This window comes from Lutra lutra, chromosome 1, assembly GCF_902655055.1.
Source record: "Lutra lutra chromosome 1, mLutLut1.2, whole genome shotgun sequence".
NCBI classification, from domain to species: domain Eukaryota; kingdom Metazoa; phylum Chordata; class Mammalia; order Carnivora; family Mustelidae; genus Lutra; species Lutra lutra.
This window is the reverse complement of record NC_062278.1, coordinates 203929923-203949042: the sequence shown is the minus strand read 5'-3', so window position 1 is coordinate 203949042 and position 19120 is coordinate 203929923. Positions and strand designations below refer to the sequence as shown.

The following is a 19120-nucleotide window of genomic DNA, read 5'->3' as shown; positions in this document are numbered from 1 at the left end:
GGAAGGGAGTGGAAGAACACTGCCCTGACCCCCATTGTTTCCAGCTTTGGGGTCAGCTGGGGCAGGCTGAACACAGGGAGTTCCCCCAACACTGGGACAGTGGTGATGGGAGATGGGATGCCATCTGGCATGGCAGAGTCCTGGCCCTGGGGCAGTAAGGGGGATAACAGAGGATGACAGGGCCTTATGTCTGGCATCTTATCAGGGAAGTGGGAAGGTGCCCAAAGAAGACCTACAAAGGCTGCACAGGAAGATCCTGCTCCGGATATGACAAATTTAAGCCTCCAAACGACTGGCAGGCCAACTCCCCAAACCCAGAAGCCTGTGTCCCTGAACTCCCTCTTTCCTAACTGGAAGTTGGGCTGATGGCCAACAGCCAAACCTAGCAGGGAACCAGCCTTCTAGCAGGGCCTGAGAAGTGTAGGCTGAATGTACACAGGGGCAGCAGGAGGTGAGAACACAGGGTCGGCAAGGAACAAAGAAAGTACTAGGTGGATGAGTTCTGCCTGATGGAACAGAAGCCCCAAACCCACTCTCCTGGTGGTATCCACAGACAGTCCTGGGAGGAAGTAGGTGGGTTGGGGTCACATAGTCTGGCGGTAGGCTAAGGGCATGGTGGCACCCAGCTAATTGCTGTCCACTTAAGATGGATATTGGAGGTCCATGGGGTTTGTGTTGTGACCTCATGTGGGGTCAGCTGGCATTGCTGGGGGCAAGACAGCTGTCCCAGAACTACCTGAGGTCATGCTGTCACCTCAGGTCAGGCGGATGGGGCCAATACCTAGTGAAGCACCCCAAAGCCTTCCAATTCCAGGAGTCTCCACCTATTAAACACAATAGACAAGTGAGTGGCCTTCCATTCTGAGGGGCCCTGCCCTGGCGGGTGTGTGAATACACTGCCACCTGCTGGCCACAGCTGGGCTGGCCACAAGCTGGGCTCATCTCGATGATAAAGATGGGAGCCATCAGAGTGGCCCAGTCTATACATGGGATGTCACAGCAGATGCCACTCTTGTATGCAGGGTCTACAAATAATTTTATTGAAACTAAACAAATAACACAACATCCTTCTTAGATTGGGGGCTGCCCTTCCCAAGCCATTTCCCACACTCTTAAAAGCACAGAGCTTGCACAGTAAGGAATTAAAAAAAAAAAGTCATTTTGATGTAGAAATCAGACTCTGCCCCAACATCATGGACTAGACTATTTACAGACTTTCACATTTTAAGTATCCCTTTATGATTGATCTCTCCTTTCTGTCTCTACCCAGGGGCTTCAGTACCTTCCACTGACTGATCCTGGGGGATGGGTATACTGTAGGGAAAGGGGTGGGTGGGCTCTCACAGCTATTGACACCAACCCTAGGGGTGCTATCCCTCACCAAAGGGTGGCAGATGGTCTCCTCCCTATGGCAGGGGTGTGTGTAAGTGTCGGGCTGGTACAAAGGCAAGGAGGATTAGACAAAGTAGGTGGGCTGGGGCAATTCCCCATAGGCACAGGCATCATAGCCCTTCCTGATCCCATCTTATGCCCTCTCAGCTGGGGTGTGTGTGTGTGTGTGTGTGTGTGTGTGTGTGTGTGACAACAAGTAGTTGCAGTGAGGAGGGATCAGTCCAGCCCTGGGTGGAGGAAGAATCCTCCCACACCAGTCCCATCTCCCATTAACAACCAGAAAACTGTCCATCCCATCTGGGGGTGGGAACAGATGAGAAGGTAGGCAGGTAAGAATCAGGCTTGCACTGCCCCCCACCTCTGTCCAACATAGGAGGAATCGAGGTAGCAAACGGCTGAAATGCTCCAACAAGGGGGTAAGGGAAATGAGGGAAAGGAAATTCCCACTTGTGTACAGTTCCCACAGCCCAGGGGCTGGAAGAAGGCAGACCTTGCTTGTAAAGTGCTGTAGCCCCTAGCAGGGCTGGGCCCTAGGCAAGCTTGGAAGAAAGCAGGCCAGGCAAGGGTGCAGGAACCAGGCATTCCTGACCGGCATATGCCCTGCCATGTTCCTTGCAGGGATTACTGGGGAAGGTGGGCTGGTAACTCTGCCATTAGCTCTCACCAGCCGCCAGCCACCTCTTGTCCACATATAAACCAACACCCAACCAACACTGCAGGACTGCCCCCGCTCACAGCTGAAGTTTCCAGGCCAATGCAGTTTATTCAGGGTTGTGGCCCCAGCTTAGGTTCCTTAATGGAAGCCACACCTTGAGCCTGGGGGTTTCTTGGTGGGGTAGGGAGTGCTTATGCCTGCCACTCCCCAGGCTCACACCTCATAGAGGATCACAGGAAAATCCACGTGGATGCGGGGAGGATCCAGCTTCACGATGCCCTGCCATGGAAACAGAGGCTAGTGAGGGCCACCTCCTCCCCCAAGACATGCACATCCCACCATGACAGCAGACCACATCTGGGATCTCCACACACTCAACACAGGCTCTATGACCACTGCCCAGACCCTCACCTGAGGAATCAGGTTCTTATGCACCCGCCTCAGCTTTGGCCCGCTTCTTGCCCGTTCTTGGTGACGATTGTCTCCTCGTAGAACTCGTGAGCCGATCCCCATCCTCATCATAGAACATGGAGCTGTGTGGAGAGAGAGGGAACGGGCTGGGCTGGAGCCCCACACCCAGTCATGGCAAATGACCAGACTAAAGGGAAACGTGCCCACCTCCAAATGGGGAGCAACCTTGGTGGGAGGAAGAGAGGATAATATGCCCGAAGAATCCTTTGTTTAGGGCTTGGGGTCTATTAGAAGCAGTGGGGAGTGGGATGGTAGCCAGTGCTACTCTGTCAGTCTCCCAGAAGAGAAATCAATCAGAGCACGTTGTCATGGGCAGGGCTACGGCAGTTCTCATCACTGGTTTGCTCAACAAAAGCAGCCATTCCAACATCAGGCCCTTGTCTTCACTCAGGACTTCTAGAGTGGGCAGGATGATGGTTTGGGCACATGTCTCTCTCCAGAAGATGCTGCTGGCCCTGGGCCAACCTGAGATGGCAGATGCCTGAACTAGAAGGGGAGCCTAAAGAGAAAAAGGTTGAATCCTCCCTCAACCCACCAGCCCAGATGGCTGGTGTGGCCAGACTACCACTGTTGAGACTCCCTAGTATCTACAAGCCAAATCTCCAACATCACTTGAGTACCATTTCCATTGGCCCAAGGAGCAGGCCAGTATAGCGCTCCTATCTGACCCGTGGAGAAAGAGAAGGGAGGTCAGTACTCCAGATGTGAAGAACATACCTGGGTGAAGGTCTTTTTACCAAGGTTCCATCCTCAACACTGGAGCCCAGTCCTACTTTCGCGGCTACTACCCTCAGAGGTCTAACCCCACGACGGTGAGGAACGAAAACAGCCAAAACAGCGGTTATTCTTCCCTCAGAAGGATTGGGGGAGAGGGAGGCTAGAAGCCTTCAACTTTCATGCTGGGCAGGAGGGGATGAAAGAAAGAAATCCTGAAGTCTCAGGGAGGCTCCAGCTCAGCTTTACCGTGCCGCGGGCCCGCCCATGGACAAGCCTCAGGGCCCACTCTTCCCTAGAGAGACCTTCCAAGCAGCCAGATCGCTAGGAACCGACTGCTCTGCTTTCCCCCACCCCTTGCTCCCACGGGTGCCCGAAACATCCGACTCCTCCTGGAGCTCCCTGTGACGGGGGGCGCCCCGCCGCCCACCTGTCCTCACCCGGGGCGGAATCCGCGCCCTTACCCGCGGCGCGTGAATACGAAGGGGGGCACGACTCGGCCTCGCGGCCGCACCAAAGCTTGCTCAGCGACCGACGACTCCGGGCCTCCGCCCCCCGCCGCCGAGGCGAAGGGCCACAGGCCCCGAGCTTTGGAGCCGCTGGCGCCCATGTCAGGGCCGCCGGCGCATGGCGAGCCCCTCGGCCGCTTTGCTCTCACAGGGCCGTGGGCGCCGCCATGCCCTGCCCGGGCCTCTGCTCGCAGGTGCCGCCGCCGCCGCTGCCGCCGCCGCCGCCTTCTGCAGGCTCCGCTGTCTCCACGGAAACCTCACGTTCCGCTTCCGCACGCTCCGCACGCTGCCTTCTCTGATTGGCTGCTTCTGTCGTCGGTCCGCGGGGCGGGACCAATACGGCTCTCGGAAGCTAGGCATCCCAGCAGGAACCGCGAAACGTCAGGTCCCCAGCAGGCCACGCTCTCCCCAGCTGGGACAGCTCCTACCCAGTCAAGCGGAGGTTGTGTCCTCCTGCTTTCATGTGTGGCGTCTCCGACGTCCTCGGCCCCCAGAAGTCAGGTCCAGCGGGCTGCCCAACCACCAGCTTCCCACAACCAGCCTTTTAGGGCTGCCCAGGCCAGGCCCCGCATTGCCCGCCTGGCTTCGTTTTATTCCCACACTGTTTCTGTGATCACCACTGTTGCATGTAAAGAAACCAAACCTAAAGAAAACTAAGTAATTGGCCAAATGTATAGCTACGTTCAGTCTGAAGAACTTTGGGTTCAGTGTTCTTTCCAAACCCACTAGAAGGCATACTTCACGAAGGCAAGAATTAACAGCTAGACCTTGGGGGCCATGAGCCTCGTCTGGTCCTGGTCCACAGCAGTAGCTCAGTAAAAACGCCTCCCACAGCTTAAGAGTGTGTGTGGGAGTATGTGTTGGGAGGGGTGTGGTTTCCCTAAATTCTAGCTTATATTCTTGCCTGACCTGAACCCCCATGGTGGTGCATGTTGACAGTCCCTATTTGTATCCCCACATCCTTCAAATATTGGTCACATGGTGACTTATTTTTAAAGATTTTATTTATTTATTTGCCAGAGAGAGAGAGAGCGCGCGAGCACAGGCAGGCAGAGTGGCAGCAGAGGCAGAGGGAGAAGCAGGCTCCTGCCGAGCAAGGAGCCCGATGTGGGACTTGATCCCAGGATGCTGGGATCATGACCTGAGCTGAAGGCAGCCGCTTAACCAACTGAGCCACCCAGGCGTCCCACATGGTGACTTTTAAAAGGTGCTCTATGAGCCTGTCCATCACCCTTGGTAGCCACCGGCATGAGGGCAACTTTGGTTGAGGATCCATAATAAAGAGTTCCAAAGCAGAAATCTTAAATCTTTATTCAGACAATTCTCTTCAGGCCCCAGGCCCTGATGATGACTGTCACCCCCACCCCCTTCCCCACAGGAGGCATGCAGCTGAGGCCACAAAATAGTACATACATTCGCACACATCATCAAAAATAACTGAGGGAAAGACCCTCACTTTGATAGGCAAAGAAGGCACAGACCTGGACCAGTCCCCACATTCACACAGACCCTGGTCTAGGGACATCCTCCTTGGAGGAGGCACTGAGGCACTGTTGCTGCACCATGAGCCAGCATCCCTGACCCAGTGTGTGTGAGGAGTCAGAAGCCACTGTAGAGGGAAACCTAGACTCGTCCCCACGCCTGCCTTATCTTAAACACCTGCCCTTGCTCCGACTGTCCTGACACCCCATCTGAGACCCAACACATATGACCCTTCCCCATAGATGAGGGCCCTTATCCTGCAACATGACCCTATTCTGTGTGTAGGGTTTCCAAGATTCTGGTATCTGAGACATGAATTAAAGAGACTTAATTCCGCTCAATCCCTGCTGCAAGCCTGGAGCAGCTTTCTGGGGCAACCCCGGCCCAGCATGACCCACTACATAAAGGGCAGAAGAGCCATGCTCTGCTACACCTATGGGTGGACACAGGGGGCCAGCTCCTTTGCTGTTCTCTGGGCTCATTCCCCTGGTAAGAGATGACCTCCACGCACACTCATCTTCAAGCCACATGGGCCCTGTCACACTCACACGGCACGCTCTCGGCGCTGCCTACTCTCCTCCTTTCCCCCAGGGGTACAAGAGGTCACCCCAGGGGGCAGGCGTGCAGGGCCTCCTGGATCTTCTGACGGCAATAGGAGTACTTTTGCAGGATCTGGCGCAGGTGTTCCTCTTCTTCCCGCTGTAAGATGCGCAGGAAGTTGTGTAGTTCGGGCATGCTGAAGGCATCCCACTGCAGGTGGAAAGGAGGGAAACAGGCTGCAGCAGGCATGGCCAAATCAGCAGGCCCTCCCCAGCGAAGAGCAGCAGTCATGTCACACAGCTAGGATAGGGCTTTCTAATGTTAGGTTCTTGCCTGAATGGCCCGTGCTAGGATTCCTGACAATAGTCTGTAGAGAAGATGGGCCCCATAAAGTAGAGCAGTCACCCTGAAGACAGGCAACCAAACCAGATGTCACCCAGTTATCTGTGGAAAGGCTATGCCTTTTACTACTCCACAGACCCAATACTTTGAAGCCAGAAAGCTTCTAGGTAAAAAGTCATAATGGTTGAACAGGAGCCTCCCTGATGATGTGGACTCATCTGTGTTTTTTTTTTTTTTTTTTTTAAGACTTTATTTCTTTATTTGACAGACAGAGATCACAAGTAGGCAGAGAGGCAGGCAGGGAGAGAGAGAGGAGGAAGTAGGCTCCCTGCCAAGCAGAGAGCCCGATGTGGGACTCATTCCCAGGACCCTGAGATCATGACCTGAGCCGAAGGCAGAGGCTTAACCCACTGAGCCAGCCAGGTGCCCCTCCATCTGTGTGTTTTGATTTGGCTTGGAATCACCATACTATCAGAGGAATTCCTGCATCTCCTGAGGACTTTCCACAACAGAAAAGAACAGACCACCAAGACAATTCTTCCCGGCATCTTGGGACAAGCCTGTGACCTTGGCTTGAGTGGCCTGGAATGCTTCACTGTAGCTACAAGGTTCACATACTCTTAAAGAGGCTTTGCAGGGCTTTTTCTCCAGTCCTATTCTTCCTTCCAACTTTACTGCAGCTGTGACCCACCAGCCTTACCCAGTGACAACCAAGAAGCCAAAGAGGGCTGTGAACTCACATTCACCTCTCCAGAGTCATTCTCCTTGAGGACAAAGCTTAGGGCCTTCTCGCTGGGCCCTGCAAGGAGCCGGAGCCGCAGGGGCTGCTCGTCATCCGACAGCTTCCGGAGGTACACTGAAGGCCAGGCAGGGAGAAGAAACTTATCTGATTAGAGTCAGGCCCAGCCCATTCAGCCCCTTACACACGGTGCATGCATATATACCCTCATACATGGCGGGGAGAGAAGCCTACCTTGGCCATGGCGTTCAGCCCGCTCAAAGAGTGCAAACTTGCGGGGGTCATCCACCACCAAGAATTTGCGAAGTAGGGCCTCAATGACCTCACGTGCCCGCGTGCGTGACAACACATGCAGGTGCTTGACAGCATCCTTGGGCAGGTAGAAGGAGGTACGGCGCCTCACAGCTGTGCCTCGCCCTGTGCCCCGCCTGGCATCCTGCAAGGAGGGTGGCTTCTTGCTGGAGGGCACTGAGACAGGGCGTACCAGCTTCAGTTGAACCTTGATGAAGCCTGTGTAGGAGCCATCCTTGTTCTGAAGAGGAGAAACCAAACCATGACTACGTTCCACATGAGATGGAACAGATTTGGACACTGCTAGTCCACTCGGGGCTAGGCTAGGTGTAAATAAATTACTGCTTAGGCCCACCCAAGAATACCTTAGCTGTGACTTTAGCTGTAGCCTCTCCCCACACCCCCTTCCCCAGGCTGTCAACTCACCAGGCTCATGAAGAGGTTGCTGTTGATCTGGCTATTGTACTCCTTGATCTTCTGTTCAACCTCAGCCTGAGAAAGGTCAGGTGTTTCCCACTCCACAGGCTCGTCCTGAAAGAGGGGCCAGCATGGACACAGGGTCCTTGAAAGAACCAACCCCACTGCAACGCACGTCACATACATGGAGGTAAGTCTGTGTGGGCCACTTTGAAAAAGCAGCCTCTGGAAACTGAAAAAGCAGCCTTTGGAAACTGCCTACAAAGCTTGAGTCCTGATGAGAAGAAGCCACCATTGCTCCTGGTTTGCATGCAATGGATGGGCACAGCTACGGCAGTCATTTGGCTTCTTTATGCTGCCTACGTGGGGCCTCCTCAGCATTGGGTGAGGCCCTAAGGATACCTTAAAACCAAGAAAACTGAAGAGAGAAGGCCAGGGGCCAGGAAAAGATGTGGGGTTCTTATTGACAGTAAAAGCACCTTTCAACTGCACGGCCTGATTCCAGCACCCTAGTTAGGTGGGGTCAGGAGTGTTCTGGAGAAGGGAGACCACTCTGCCACTCTGCCCCAGCAAAGGGCCATGACTACCCAGCAAGAGGTATGGGACTGGTGCACACCATGAGCCCAGCCAGGTATGGGCATGAGGGTAAGGGCAACCTCTACAATTTTAACACCTTCTGGTGAGGGATCTGGGGCCAGCCCTGTATGTCTCACACACAGGGAGGAAACCACTGTGACATGCCATTTGATCTTGACCAAGCTGCGCCAAAGGCAGCTTCAGGCCAGGTTCCAATCTGCCTCCTGATAGAGCTGGTCCCACAAGTGCCAAGCAGGTAGATCTTCTGCACCTCCTCCCTCCTGTCTGGAGGTTCAGCCCAAAGATTTTTTTCCCTCTACCACTCAGCCCATCCCCCACTCCTCCGGGGGCTGGATTCTTGCTGGAAGGGTGGAGTATGGACCAGGGAAGCCAGAGCTCTGAACAAACACTTTTCTATCAAACTCCCTGGTTCCATTGCATCAGCCTTACTTCCTGTTGACGTCAGGCCCTGGCTGGAATGGGAGTGTCACAGATGCAGCTGAGATCACTGCTGACCAATGCTTTGTCCCAGGGGAATTCTTACCAGCTGGGCTCCTGCAAAATGACCTGTGTCCAGCTCTGAGCCCAGGAGAGGCAGGCTTCTCCCTAACTGCTGCTTTGGAGCCCCTAAGCTTAAACCGTCCGATGGGGATGAATAAGGAGGACACATTAGACGGTAGGGTGCTCTTCATCTAGACAGCCTTTTAGCAGTATGCTCTTTATCTAGAACTTTCCAGTAAGTATGTGGCACTTAAAACTTAGTTTGGGGCCTCAGAGGGGAAAGGCATTGGGGGAGGTGTGGAAACTGAAGGCTACTTGTTTCCCCAAGTTTCAAAAAAAATCTGGATGGAGGAGAGCACTAAGAAGTGAAAATCTCAGCAGGGAATTTTTGAAGAAAATTCTTCGAAGGAAATCTTACTGGGGGCAGGGAGGAACCCTCCAAGACTAGTAAAGAACAAATGGTGCGGGCCCTGGGAAATGGGAGGTTTGGAGGGTAAAATGAAGGCTGGAGCCTGGGAATAAAGGGAGTATGTGTTTGTTCAGGCTGGAGGAGAGGGCTTGGGACAGGAAGGAGAGTGCTGTGGGGCAGGAGAAAAGCTGAACAAACTTCCAAACCCCAGCAAGAAGGAAGAGAATTCTGTTTACAGAACGGTGAGCACAGAGATGGCACCAACTTATTTCCCTTCCTTGTGATGGTTCTGAGCTCCAGCCTGAGGATGAGAACACTTGCTCCTTTCTCTTCCTTCCCAGGTCACCCAGGAGCCCTGGACTGGGGTGCAGTGATGCACTGATCTATGTTCCAGTCTCTTCCCCTCTCCAGGTGAACCTCCCTTAGATTTTGCTTATTTGTTTTTGCCTCCCTTAGTATCTTTACTCATAAAATAAGGGACTTAGACTGGAGGCACTGCACTGTCCTGTCAGTATTCTAAAAGAATAAGAAGTTTCTTTTTCTGCTTCCAAAGCTTCCTGCTGGAGGATTCCAACAGCCCTCCCAGAGGTGTGCACAGCAGGACCATGGAGTTTCCCTTCTCCTGCACTATGGTGACCCACCCTCCACTCTGCCACTGTCCATAGTGACTGATGGCTTGTATTTTACCTACAACTGGGGACTCCCCAGCCTCCTTTTCAACTGGTTAGTGTCTTGTGGTTTTCTCACTGTTTCACAACGGAAAATGGCCCAAACCTGAGTGACAGAAAGTCCCAGGGATCCAGTCAAACCTTGCACCAGTCAAAGCTTGACTCAGAGTCAAAGGTCTGGGCTGAAGTTTTGAGTAAAATTTTAAAGAGTACAGGGGTGCCTGGGTGGCTCAGTCGTTAAGCGTCTGCCTTCGGCTCAGGTCATGATCTCAGGGTCCTGGGATCGAGCCCCACATCGGGCTCCCTGCTCAGCAAAAAGCCTCCTCCCTCTTCCACTTCCCCTGCTTGTGTTCCCTCTCTTGCTGTCTCTCTGTCAAATAAATAAAATCTTTAAAAAAATTTAAAGAGTACAAAATTGTCATCTAAAGACTCACAAGTCCCTTTCTGTGGCTCACGTAAGGAATTCTGCTGCATTGCTGCAAGGTATTCGGAGATTCACAATCCCCATCTCTCTTTCCTGATGCTCTGTGCAGGGTGCTCTCCTGAGGTGTACCAGCTCCTGTACAGTTACTTGAGCTTGGTGGTCACACTCATGGCACACAGAGGTTTCTGATAATGGGGACACCTAGAAGACTCAGAGAGGAACAGCTGCTCCAACATCCCATCTTATAGTCCTGGATTAGTAACTCCTATCTCTCTTGATCCCACCTCTGGGCTTTGTACAATCTAGCCTGCCTCACATCCCGTGGATAAATGCTCCTGTACGCTTACAGTCCAGAACTAGGCTTCCTTTCCATCTTCCTTCCCATCGGTGTGGACCTGTAGGAAGGGTATTTAGATTCCTAAATACCCTTCCTACAGGTCCACACCGATTTGAGTATATGTGCTGCCTAAGCGAGCACTCCAGCGAGCACTCCACTCCAGAATCCTCCACATTCCAGAAGCCAGAAGCTGGTGGCAGGCGAGGACTAGTAAGAGGTGGGGACTTCAGCTGGCTCCGTCCAAGAGTGCATATGGGGGGGTGGGGAGGAGTCCGAACCTTCTTCCTAAACACACTTCCGAGTTCCCCGCGAGGACACCTCCCTTCCACTTCCTCCCACCACCCCCACCCCCGTCCCCTAGAGAGGAGGTGGGAGCGTCTAAACGCGGAAATCGAGGTGCTCGTCCAGACTGAGAGGTCGGCTTTACTCATAGGTGGATAATGCCCATCCCGGGTCTACCCCAAGCCACGTAGCTGCTTCCCCTGGTTCAACCGGTCTGTGACAGAGACATCAAGGCCTCGGCACCCGGCATCGAGGCGCTGAGAGCCCCGCACACGGTTCCGCAGGCTGGCCCCGGTGCGGTATGGAATCCCAACTGACGGAGGAGTGGGACTGCCCACAAAATCGAGCCGACAACTTAGTGTGAAGGGGAAGGGTCCCAGCGACTGTCACCGGCCCGCCGCCCAAAACCCCGGCCCCCACCTGGTCCCGACGCGGCCTGCGAGCCAGTGAGGTACGCGCCGTGAAGTACTGTTCGAGCTCCGAGTCTGAGTCCTCCTGGCTGCAGTAACCGCTGCTTGTTGTGCTGCTCCAGGTCATCTCGAAAGAAGGCGTCCCCGCATCCGCCTCGCCCATCGCCGCGCCCGCCCGCCAGCCAGCTCCCCAAGTCCCGTGCGCCGGTAGCCTCCAACCACCGCCCCAGGCGCGTGTGCGCGTGCGCCGCGATCCGAGTTCGCGCAGCAGCCGTTAACACTGAAACGTAGACAGCCAGGATCGGGCTCTCGTCTCATTGGGCGAGGGACTTCGGAGGGCGGGTTCCTACGCGCCACGCCTCCAGGAATGACCTCATAGCCCAGGCAGCTCCCCTCGGCTCTGCCTCGCAGACCCCTCCTCTCTAGGGGAACAGGTCGGAGCGTGTGCGCATGTGCACCAGCGTGGCCGCAAGACCGGATGCGGATGCGGGAAGGTGCGGAAATTGCGCGGACGCGGAGTTAGGGCGATTCCGGGCGGTCTGTGCGTAGTCGGCATCCCTGGCACCCTTTCGATCCCGCGCGCAGAATTAGCCTCTCTCTGTCGCGGGAAACCCCCCGTTAGAACGCTCTTTGCGCGTAACGCCGCGCGGCCTAAGCAACTCCTGCAGTGTGGCCGGCAGGTCTGCGCGCCTTTTCCGTACGCCCCCCCTGCCCCGCGCTCACCACGTTCGTGTCCAGCTCCAGCGCAGGTTCCCAGCCCAGGTCCCGGGGCCCGCAGCAGTCCAGGCAGACAAGCGCGCGGCAACGGTAGTGGCATGTGAACTTGCAATCTGCAGAGAGGCCTGGCGGTGAGGCGGAGGAGCCCCAGCTACAGTTCAGAGAAGCATTCCGGGCACGGAAGAGAACCCCCGGGATGAAGGTCGTTGCCCGCCAGGCTCTGCATGACAGGCCTTATCTTAAGGTCTAGTTACCCCCCGCTGCTATACAGATTCTAGTATTGGTCCCCCAACGTCTGGAAACTGACGGGAAGGCCTCCGGCGGTTAGGGATCCAGGCCTGTTGAACAGCTGGATCTTTCGCACTGAGTGCATAATTTACCCCTCCCTCATTGTCAACGCCCCCCCCCCATCTCCGCGCATTAACAAAAGCCTTTACCCTTGTTCTCCTCCGTCATCTGTCTCTACATCCCTCGCACCAAAACTTACCAACATTTATCTACATACACTGCTTACCGTCCTCTCTTTTACCCATTCCAGTCAGGCTTGCCCCTCCCTCCAGAAAACTAGTTAGGGTCCTCAGCAACATGCGCAGGGTCGCATGCCAGGTTCCTTTTCCATCCTCACCCCCTCAGCATCATTTGATGCTTACTCTCCTTGATTTCCAGAGCTCCCCGCTACCCCGGTTTCCCTGCAGCTCCTGCTAAGTTCCTTTCGTTCTGTCTCAACTCCCAGATCTAATGGAGAGTGTCTGAGGCTCAGTCCTCATCACTGCCCTGCTCTGTGTACACTTACCTACCCCAGATCCAAGACTTCCATCTCTGACCTCCCTCCTCAGGCCAAAGCCCCTGTCAACCCAATGTGGCCAAAACAACTCTTCACCTCCATCCTCCCCTCACCAGAGCACCTCATCTTAGCAAAAATAGCTACTCTCCCAGTTTGAGGTTAAAAAAAAAAAAATCCCAAATCACCCTTGATTCCTCTCTTCTCTTTGCTTCTGACACACACCCAAATTGTCCTGTATTTTATCTCTGTCCACTTTATTTCTCCTTGGGAACACTTCAGTGTTCCAGCCCTTGCTCATGGTTGGTATTCTGTCACAACCCTGGTGTTCAGGACAGACTCTTGTTCTGGATGAGAGGGTCTCCATGCCTACACAAGTCTGGGACACCTTCTCTAAATCCCTAAATGGGCTAGAGCAGTGATTCTCAACTACTCTCAATTCCACTCAATTCCAGGCTGCCTACTGGAATGATTTGTTTTCTTCCAATGGCTGGTACACTCCCAGTGATTGATTCAACAGGTCTGAAGTCCAGGCATAAGGGTTTGGAGGGCTGTAAAATCCCAACCGATTCTAGCTGGTGTATATAGCCAGTGGGGCAGCAACCTCTGCTTGCTGGTGGGTGACTCCTGGGAGGGCAGAAGGGCTGCTGGTGTGTGGTTGTGTTTCATGTTTTGGCACCTGGCTAGCTGGGTCTGCGATAGGTATTTGCTCAACAAAATTCCCATTTGCAGAGGGCCCACCCAAGATACTTCCCCCCTGCCCCCCTCCCATAGCGGGTAAAACTCCCCCAATCCCAGAGATTCTGGAGGGGGACATGGTGAGTGAATCTTTAGGAAGGGGTGGGCCTGGGAACAGGAACTTATAGAGAGTGGTGGAAACAAAGCCTTTCTCAAGAAGAGCCAAGACACTTTAAAGATAAAAAGTTTGGAATCAGCACCTTATTCATAGTTATTCGTCGGCAGCTGCCTCTGCGCAGCTGTGCCCGATGCAGGTGGAGTAGGACAAGGATATACACCATCTATCCGCCTGCACTCTCTTACACGACGGGGCAAAGCCAATGGACTTGGCCCGCGGGAACCGACCCTGCCGACCGACCCCCTCCTTTGCGACTTGACACGCAGCGCAGGCGCTGCCTCTTGGCCGCCCGTTTCGCTCTCGCCAGCGCGCGGGGCTGCTACTCACGCGCGCACTGCAGGCCCTTGCGCACGACGCCCCAGATGAAGTCGCCGCAGAGGTCGCACCACGTGTGCGTGGCGGGCCCCGCGGGCTGGAAGTGGTGGCCGCGGCCTGCGCCCAGTTGCCGTGCGGGATTGCGCGCGGTGCCGGGCGCGATACGCAGCGCGTTGGCGCGCTCCAGCCGGGTGCGGCCGGGACCGGCGCGCCGCGCGGGTTCCAGTTCCCTCAGTTCAATGAGTTCAGGTTCCGTGGACATGGCCGGATCCGGCCGGGACTCCCGCCGGCTCTGGGCGCCCGAGAGCGCGGGGCGGGCGGGGCCGCGGGGCGGGCCGCAATACGGCGCCGCCCCCGGGATCCCGGCAGGGCCGCGGGAGTGAGTCGGGGCTAGCGCCGCAACGGAAACCTGGGCGCTTGGGCTGTGTCGGCCCGCAGGCGGAGTGGGGTGGCGAGGGCGTGGGATGGGGAGCGCTCTCGCAGGGTCCGGGCCCTCCCTCTCCTTTTCTCCCTGCATCCCGGGAGCACCTCCTGCTGACACCGACGACGACAACCGCGAAGGGCCACTCGAAGACAGGCTGTTTCTAGAGGCCAGCTTTACTGTGCTAGAGGAACAGGGTCCCCACATCCGGCCCTTGTCTTTACCCCCGCCCTCCTGCTCCAGCTCGCTGAGGCAGCGCCCTTAGCCAACCCGCTGGGTAGGGCAGGAAGTGGGGAGCGCTTTGCTGGGGAAGATGGGTCTGTGCTCTCTGCGCTCACCACCTGGGAGGCTGGGGCTCTGGCAGAGGCTAGGCTGAGATCCTGAGGTTCAAGGGCACACTCTTGGGTGGGCTGTACGGGTGGCTGGCCTTTAGCAGCTGCAGCCTTCACTTGGCTCTGTCACCTTGGGCTGCCGGGACACAAGCCTTTCCATGCTTCTCCCAGTGCTTGACCTGGCACTCCCTGCAAGCAGGTGGGCTGGTGAGCAGGCAGAGCTAGCGGAGGGTCTGAAAGGGGGGCTTAGGGGTCCAAGGTCCCAGGATGCCCTCACCTGCAGCAATACCATTCACTCTGGCACCGTGAGCAGCGTTTGGAGGCTTCTGCACTGCAGTAGGCACAGTGGGGCCGCTCTGGGGTTACTGCCTCCAGGACGTCCAGCCTGTAAGTCTCAGCCCATCTAGGAAAGAGGTTAGGAAAGCCTGGCTGGGCCTGGCCAGTGGGCATACAAGAGCACCCCTGCCTATGCCCATGCCTTCTGCATCCCTCCCACCCCTTCTGCTTGCTCAGCAGGCCTCACCTTTGTGCCTGCAGCCGCAGGTCCTGCTCTGAGGGGCTGAATGTGTGCCTCAGCTGGTGCTTGGCAATAGCCTGCCACTTCCCTCTGTTCTCTCTCTCCAGCCGCTCCCAGATTTCTGGGATCTGTGGGAGAAACGTGCAAAGTGTCAGGGAGGAGCTGGCAAGGCGGGGAGTCGTCCTGAGTCACTGACTTTCTAGTACCTACCTGTTCCAACACCAGGTCCTTCTTAGGGGGCTGGGTTTCAGCCAGGGCCAGGTGGGCCAGGAAGCCCTGCAGGTCTGCCAGGTTGGGCAGCTGGTCGAGCAGTGTGTCCGTGAGGAAGGCCCGAAGCTGCAAGGGAGTCCAGGGAAGGCCAGTGTGAAGCAGGGCTGACCAGAGAGGGCCTGTGCTGGGCTGGGCTGAGGTGCTTGTGGGGACCGTGTCGCTCGAGGTTCAGGGTCTAGAAATAGGACTGGGGCTGAGGTAAGTGGGCTGCACTGGGCTGGGGTGGGCTGGGTGGCGCTGCGCCCGGAGGAGGGCCCCACCTTGAGTAGCTGGCCCTTGGCAAAGCTGGTGAGGTGGTAGCGGGCCCGGGCTTCAGGGCTTAGTAGCAGGTTGTACAGAGCGATCCACACCTGCCCATCCAACTTGCTCAGCTTTTGCTGCTCTGAGGGGGCCACTGTCTGCCAACGGCCACCCTCAAAGTGCTGCAGCTTGCCTGGGGAGAGGAGTGGGCATTGCTCACTCAGCCACTACAGCTGCATGGGCTCAGGACTGGCCCAGATTGGGGCACTGCTTGCTCTAGAGCAGGGGGAGTCCTTAGTAGCAGACACAGAGGCCTTGCCTGCTGCAGAGCCCAGGTCCAAGCCCATCCCACGTGAGGCATCCCCAGATCCACTACGAGCTAGCGGGCAGAGTGTGTCTCCTGGGGGCAAGCTGCCTGTCTCCGTCAGTCCGGGAAGACGTCTCCGGACAGCCATGAGCTGGGGCTTAGGCAGGTGGGGGAGGACCTTACCTCCTTCCTGGCGGCTCCAGGGACTGTGTTCCAGCAGTTCCACCAGGAGGCAGGGCAAGTTGTGGGTACTGAGCATGCGGTTCAAGGTGCTCAAGGAAAGGCTAGGCGTGGTGGTGGAGAGAAGTGAGCAGAGGCTACAGGCCCGGGATCCCAGTCCTCCACTGTGGGCCCCAGGCCTGGCAGGACTGCCCACCTGTCCACACAGTCTGTGATGTAGCGCAGCACTGAGAGGGCCTTCAATGCGATCTCAAACTCCATCATCTCGGCCTGCTTCTGCAGCTCCTGGGGGTGGGGGGACATGGTGCTTAAGCTGGGCCACCCCCAGCTTGCTCAGGCCTCAAGGGAGCCTGGTCTACCCATTGGCACCCCCAAGGAACCTCAACCTACCTGTATTGGGGTGCTGTACTGGGACTGCTCCTCAGGAGGGCCACCACGGCCACTTCGGGCCACCAACAGAGTCAATTTTCGGTGGCAGTAGTCTACCAGGTCCAAGACAGTGTCTTCTGCTGACTCACACACCTCCTGAGAGGGAGACAGAGGGGAAACATTCTGTCTCCAATGCTCTCCCCACACAGCCACAACCCCCCTTCCCTGTTAGGCCCTAGCATGGGGCAACAGCTGGTGGGTAGGGCTGATGCCTCACCTTGTGGAAGAACACGGTCTCCAGAAGGTTGACAATGGAGGCCTCGTGGTGTACCTGTCAGATAAAGAGAACAGAGCCCGGAGCTGCTGAGGAAATTACTAGCTCTCCTCTCAAATCCAGAGCCCTCTAAAGGCACGGGCAGGGTGTGACCAGGGGCCTAGCTCACCACCATGTATATGGGAAAAGTGTTCTGGGGCTTGAAGTCCTCCAGCCTGCACAGCACAGGGAACACCTTCTGCTTCCACATCTCCACTGCAATCAGCTCCTCCACCAACGTTGGGATCTTTGAGGGGGAGGGGAAAGGAGAGGGATGAAGTAGGCCTACCTTGGCCTGGCAACCCTCCCATCCCTGGCTCAGCCCTGCCTGACTCTCCTCAAAGTCCCCTGGGCCCCGAGATTCTTTCCATAGGCACCTTCCCAATGTGTCTCCTGCACCTTAGACCTTCATTTCTAATTGCCCTTGATATCTCTGTGGGGACATTCCTCATGCTTCCTGTAACTGGCTCTTGCCTAGTCCCTAGGCTGCCTTGTTCTCCTTTACATCTATGCTCTTGTCCCTTCTGTCCCCATTTGGGCATTCCTCTCAGGCTGGCTCTCCTGCTGATGCCCTCCCTCTCATCCCAGTCCTTTGGCCTTCCAAGGTTCTAGTGTGCCTTGACCTCATCCTTACCAATTGGGCCTTGCACAATTTCCTAGTCCCTTCCCACTCTCCGGCAGGAGGCTCCACCTTTCATCTGCAGAGGAACCCTTTTGCCAAGTGATACCTCAGGTTACTTATCTGAGCCATGTCCTGGCTCATGTTCCAGCCGGGCTGATCCCTGGTTTCTAACTCCTCTCTCCTTGAGGAAGAGGAAGAGAAAGTCTGCCTCCTTCCATGCCAGAGTCCCACCCTGTTCTTTACTGAGGGTCCCCTCTGGCCTGACAGTCTATTCAAGGATGTTTTTAGAATGTGGGCCCTCCCCCCACAGCCTAGGCTGTTCTTTGATCCACAACTACCTCCCAAATCAAGCCATGCCTCACACTTGGACTGGTGTGCCAGAGTCCTGTACAAAAGGGGCACAAAATCAAAGGTGTAGCACACTCCTCTCTTTTCCCTTGGGGAAGACAAGTGTACCACCCTGAGGGAAGTGGCACCCCCTGAGAGGTAGAGTGGTGGTGTGGGAGGTGGTGGGAAGGCAGGAACTGTGCCTGTGATCCCAGCATACCTTCCCATGGGTGACCAGCAGCTCCTGGATGGGCTCCCCCTGGCTGGCTGTAGCATCAAGGATAGCCTGCATGTTCAGCTTCTCCAGATTCTCATGCTGCTGGTTCCACCTGCCCCAGAGAATGGGGGTGTATGTGCATTTGGGAGCACACGTGTGCCGTAGGAGTGGGGGTGGGCTGGGTCCTATTGAAGCCTAACCTGATCCTGAGGGGCCAGAGGGGGCTCAGGGCCATATACTCCTAAGTCAGAGAGCTCTGTCTCTTCACCTGGGGGCTCCCCCACACTGGTCACCCTCTCCCCCATGTCAGGTCCCTACTCCTCCATTCAAGGACTCCGACCCCGTGGCTCCGCCTAACCCCTGGATCCAGCTGCCTCACCCTCCGGAGCCCATCTCGCGCGGCGGGAAGCTGCGAAGCCCCCGCACCAGCACGTCAGCCTCCCCTGGCAGCAGCAGCTCCAGGTCGCCCATGTTGTGGCCGCAGAGAGCGAGCGGGAAGGGGGGGGTTCAGCTGACCCCGGACAGCAGCCGGCGCTGAGGTGCGAGTGCTGAAACTCTCGGGGACGAACGTCTCCCGCGGGGTCCAGGTCTTGGACACAGCCGTTGCGGAGCGGTTGAGACGCGTGGGTACTCGCCGTCATGGAAACGGTCAGCTCGGCGCCTGCGCGGTGCCGCCTGCACAGGCTCCGGCCACGCCCCCGGCCGCCTCGCCCTCCCGGCAGCTGGTCTCGACCCTCTTTGGACTCCCAGAACTTTACCCCTCACCTTTGACTGCAGCTCCTGGGTCTGCCCTGAGTGCCAGACTCCTGTGGCCTAGGTTCTCTCCTCGGACGTCAGATCGACCCGCACAGGGATAGGGTCACTCTGCCCCCTCCAGTTCTTTCAGCCGCGGATCCGCCTCGGCCGCGTGGATGCTCCTCCCCGTGGCTTCCTCGTCCTACTATGTCTCGCATCCAGCTCCACCTGTTGCTTCTACCCCCACAAAGTACTGCGCAGGGCCCACTTGTCTCCATCCTAGCTTAGCAGACTGCCATCAACCTCTCACGAGGTAACTGCTGTCGTCTTTTTCTGGGTGACTCTATGGCTGCTTCTAGCCTTTGAAATAGTATGTCCAAAGCAGCTTACCAGGAACTCTGCAGTATCAAGCTCTTGCCCCCTCAGTACCTCGGGACTTCTT

General features: G+C 56.3%; 3 protein-coding genes and 1 long non-coding RNA gene across 6 annotated transcripts; 1 reads left to right on the top strand and 3 right to left on the bottom strand.

Moving 5' to 3' along the window:
- Window positions 1–1017: 1017 nt before the first annotated feature.
- On the bottom strand, window positions 1018–3994 carry TUSC2 (tumor suppressor 2, mitochondrial calcium regulator). The gene is given in 5 exon segments (XM_053447783.1): window positions 1018–2326; window positions 2459–2494; window positions 2497–2552; window positions 2555–2580; window positions 3697–3994. Coding segments are annotated over 5 exon segments (330 nt in total). The 5' UTR covers window positions 3843–3994; the 3' UTR covers window positions 1018–2260.
- Window positions 3995–5035: 1041 nt separating this feature from the next.
- On the bottom strand, window positions 5036–14352 carry RASSF1 (Ras association domain family member 1). 3 transcript variants are annotated; one of them, XM_047693379.1, is made up of 6 exons: window positions 13841–14352; window positions 11883–11989; window positions 7562–7666; window positions 7079–7376; window positions 6846–6961; window positions 5036–5973 (listed from the first exon to the last, which is right to left on the bottom strand). In XM_047693379.1, the coding sequence occupies exons 1-6, from the start codon at window positions 14343–14345 to the stop codon at window positions 5827–5829; spliced, it is 1278 nt and encodes a 425-aa protein (XP_047549335.1). In that variant the 5' UTR covers window positions 14346–14352; the 3' UTR covers window positions 5036–5826. The 3 variants fall into 3 exon arrangements, with proteins under 3 accessions (XP_047549335.1, XP_047549343.1, XP_047549353.1); XM_047693387.1 differs by lacking the exon at window positions 13841–14352 and adding an exon at window positions 11170–11439; XM_047693397.1 differs by lacking the exons at window positions 11883–11989; window positions 13841–14352 and adding an exon at window positions 11170–11458.
- Window positions 9174–10008, top strand: LOC125079660 (uncharacterized). The gene is made up of 3 exons (XR_007121166.1): window positions 9174–9280; window positions 9380–9449; window positions 9592–10008. It is a non-coding gene; the product is annotated as an uncharacterized LOC125079660 (long non-coding RNA).
- A 54-nt stretch (window positions 14353–14406) lies between the features above and the next one.
- On the bottom strand, window positions 14407–18699 carry ZMYND10 (zinc finger MYND-type containing 10). The gene is made up of 12 exons (XM_047693409.1): window positions 18323–18699; window positions 17947–18055; window positions 16908–17024; window positions 16742–16795; window positions 16486–16620; window positions 16292–16380; window positions 16099–16199; window positions 15629–15801; window positions 15309–15434; window positions 15105–15226; window positions 14859–14984; window positions 14407–14770 (listed from the first exon to the last, which is right to left on the bottom strand). Exons 1-12 carry the CDS (start codon window positions 18412–18414, stop codon window positions 14695–14697), a joined length of 1320 nt encoding a protein of 439 aa, XP_047549365.1. The 5' UTR covers window positions 18415–18699; the 3' UTR covers window positions 14407–14694.
- Window positions 18700–19120: the final 421 nt, after the last annotated feature.

Bases quoted from the DNA above. Each gene is read 5' to 3' on its own strand.
- RASSF1 (XM_047693379.1), bottom strand. From the start codon at position 14,345: ATGCAGGGAGAAAAGGAGAGGGAGGGCCCGGACCCTGCGAGAGCGCTC. The intron at 11,990-13,840 runs GTGAGTAGCAGC...GCCTCTCTGCAG, and splicing joins CAAGGGCCTGCAGTGCGCGC to ATTGCAAGTTCACATGCCAC. The intron at 7,377-7,561 runs GTGAGTTGACAG...TCTCCTCTTCAG, and splicing joins GCAACCTCTTCATGAGCCTG to AACAAGGATGGCTCCTACAC.
- ZMYND10 (XM_047693409.1), bottom strand. From the start codon at position 18,414: ATGGGCGACCTGGAGCTGCTGCTGCCAGGGGAGGCTGACGTGCTGGTG. The intron at 16,621-16,741 runs GTGAGGCATCAG...TCTCCCTCTCAG, and splicing joins AGACCGTGTTCTTCCACAAG to GAGGTGTGTGAGTCAGCAGA. The intron at 14,771-14,858 runs GTGAGGGCATCC...ACCTGCTTGCAG, and splicing joins AGTGAATGGTATTGCTGCAG to GGAGTGCCAGGTCAAGCACT.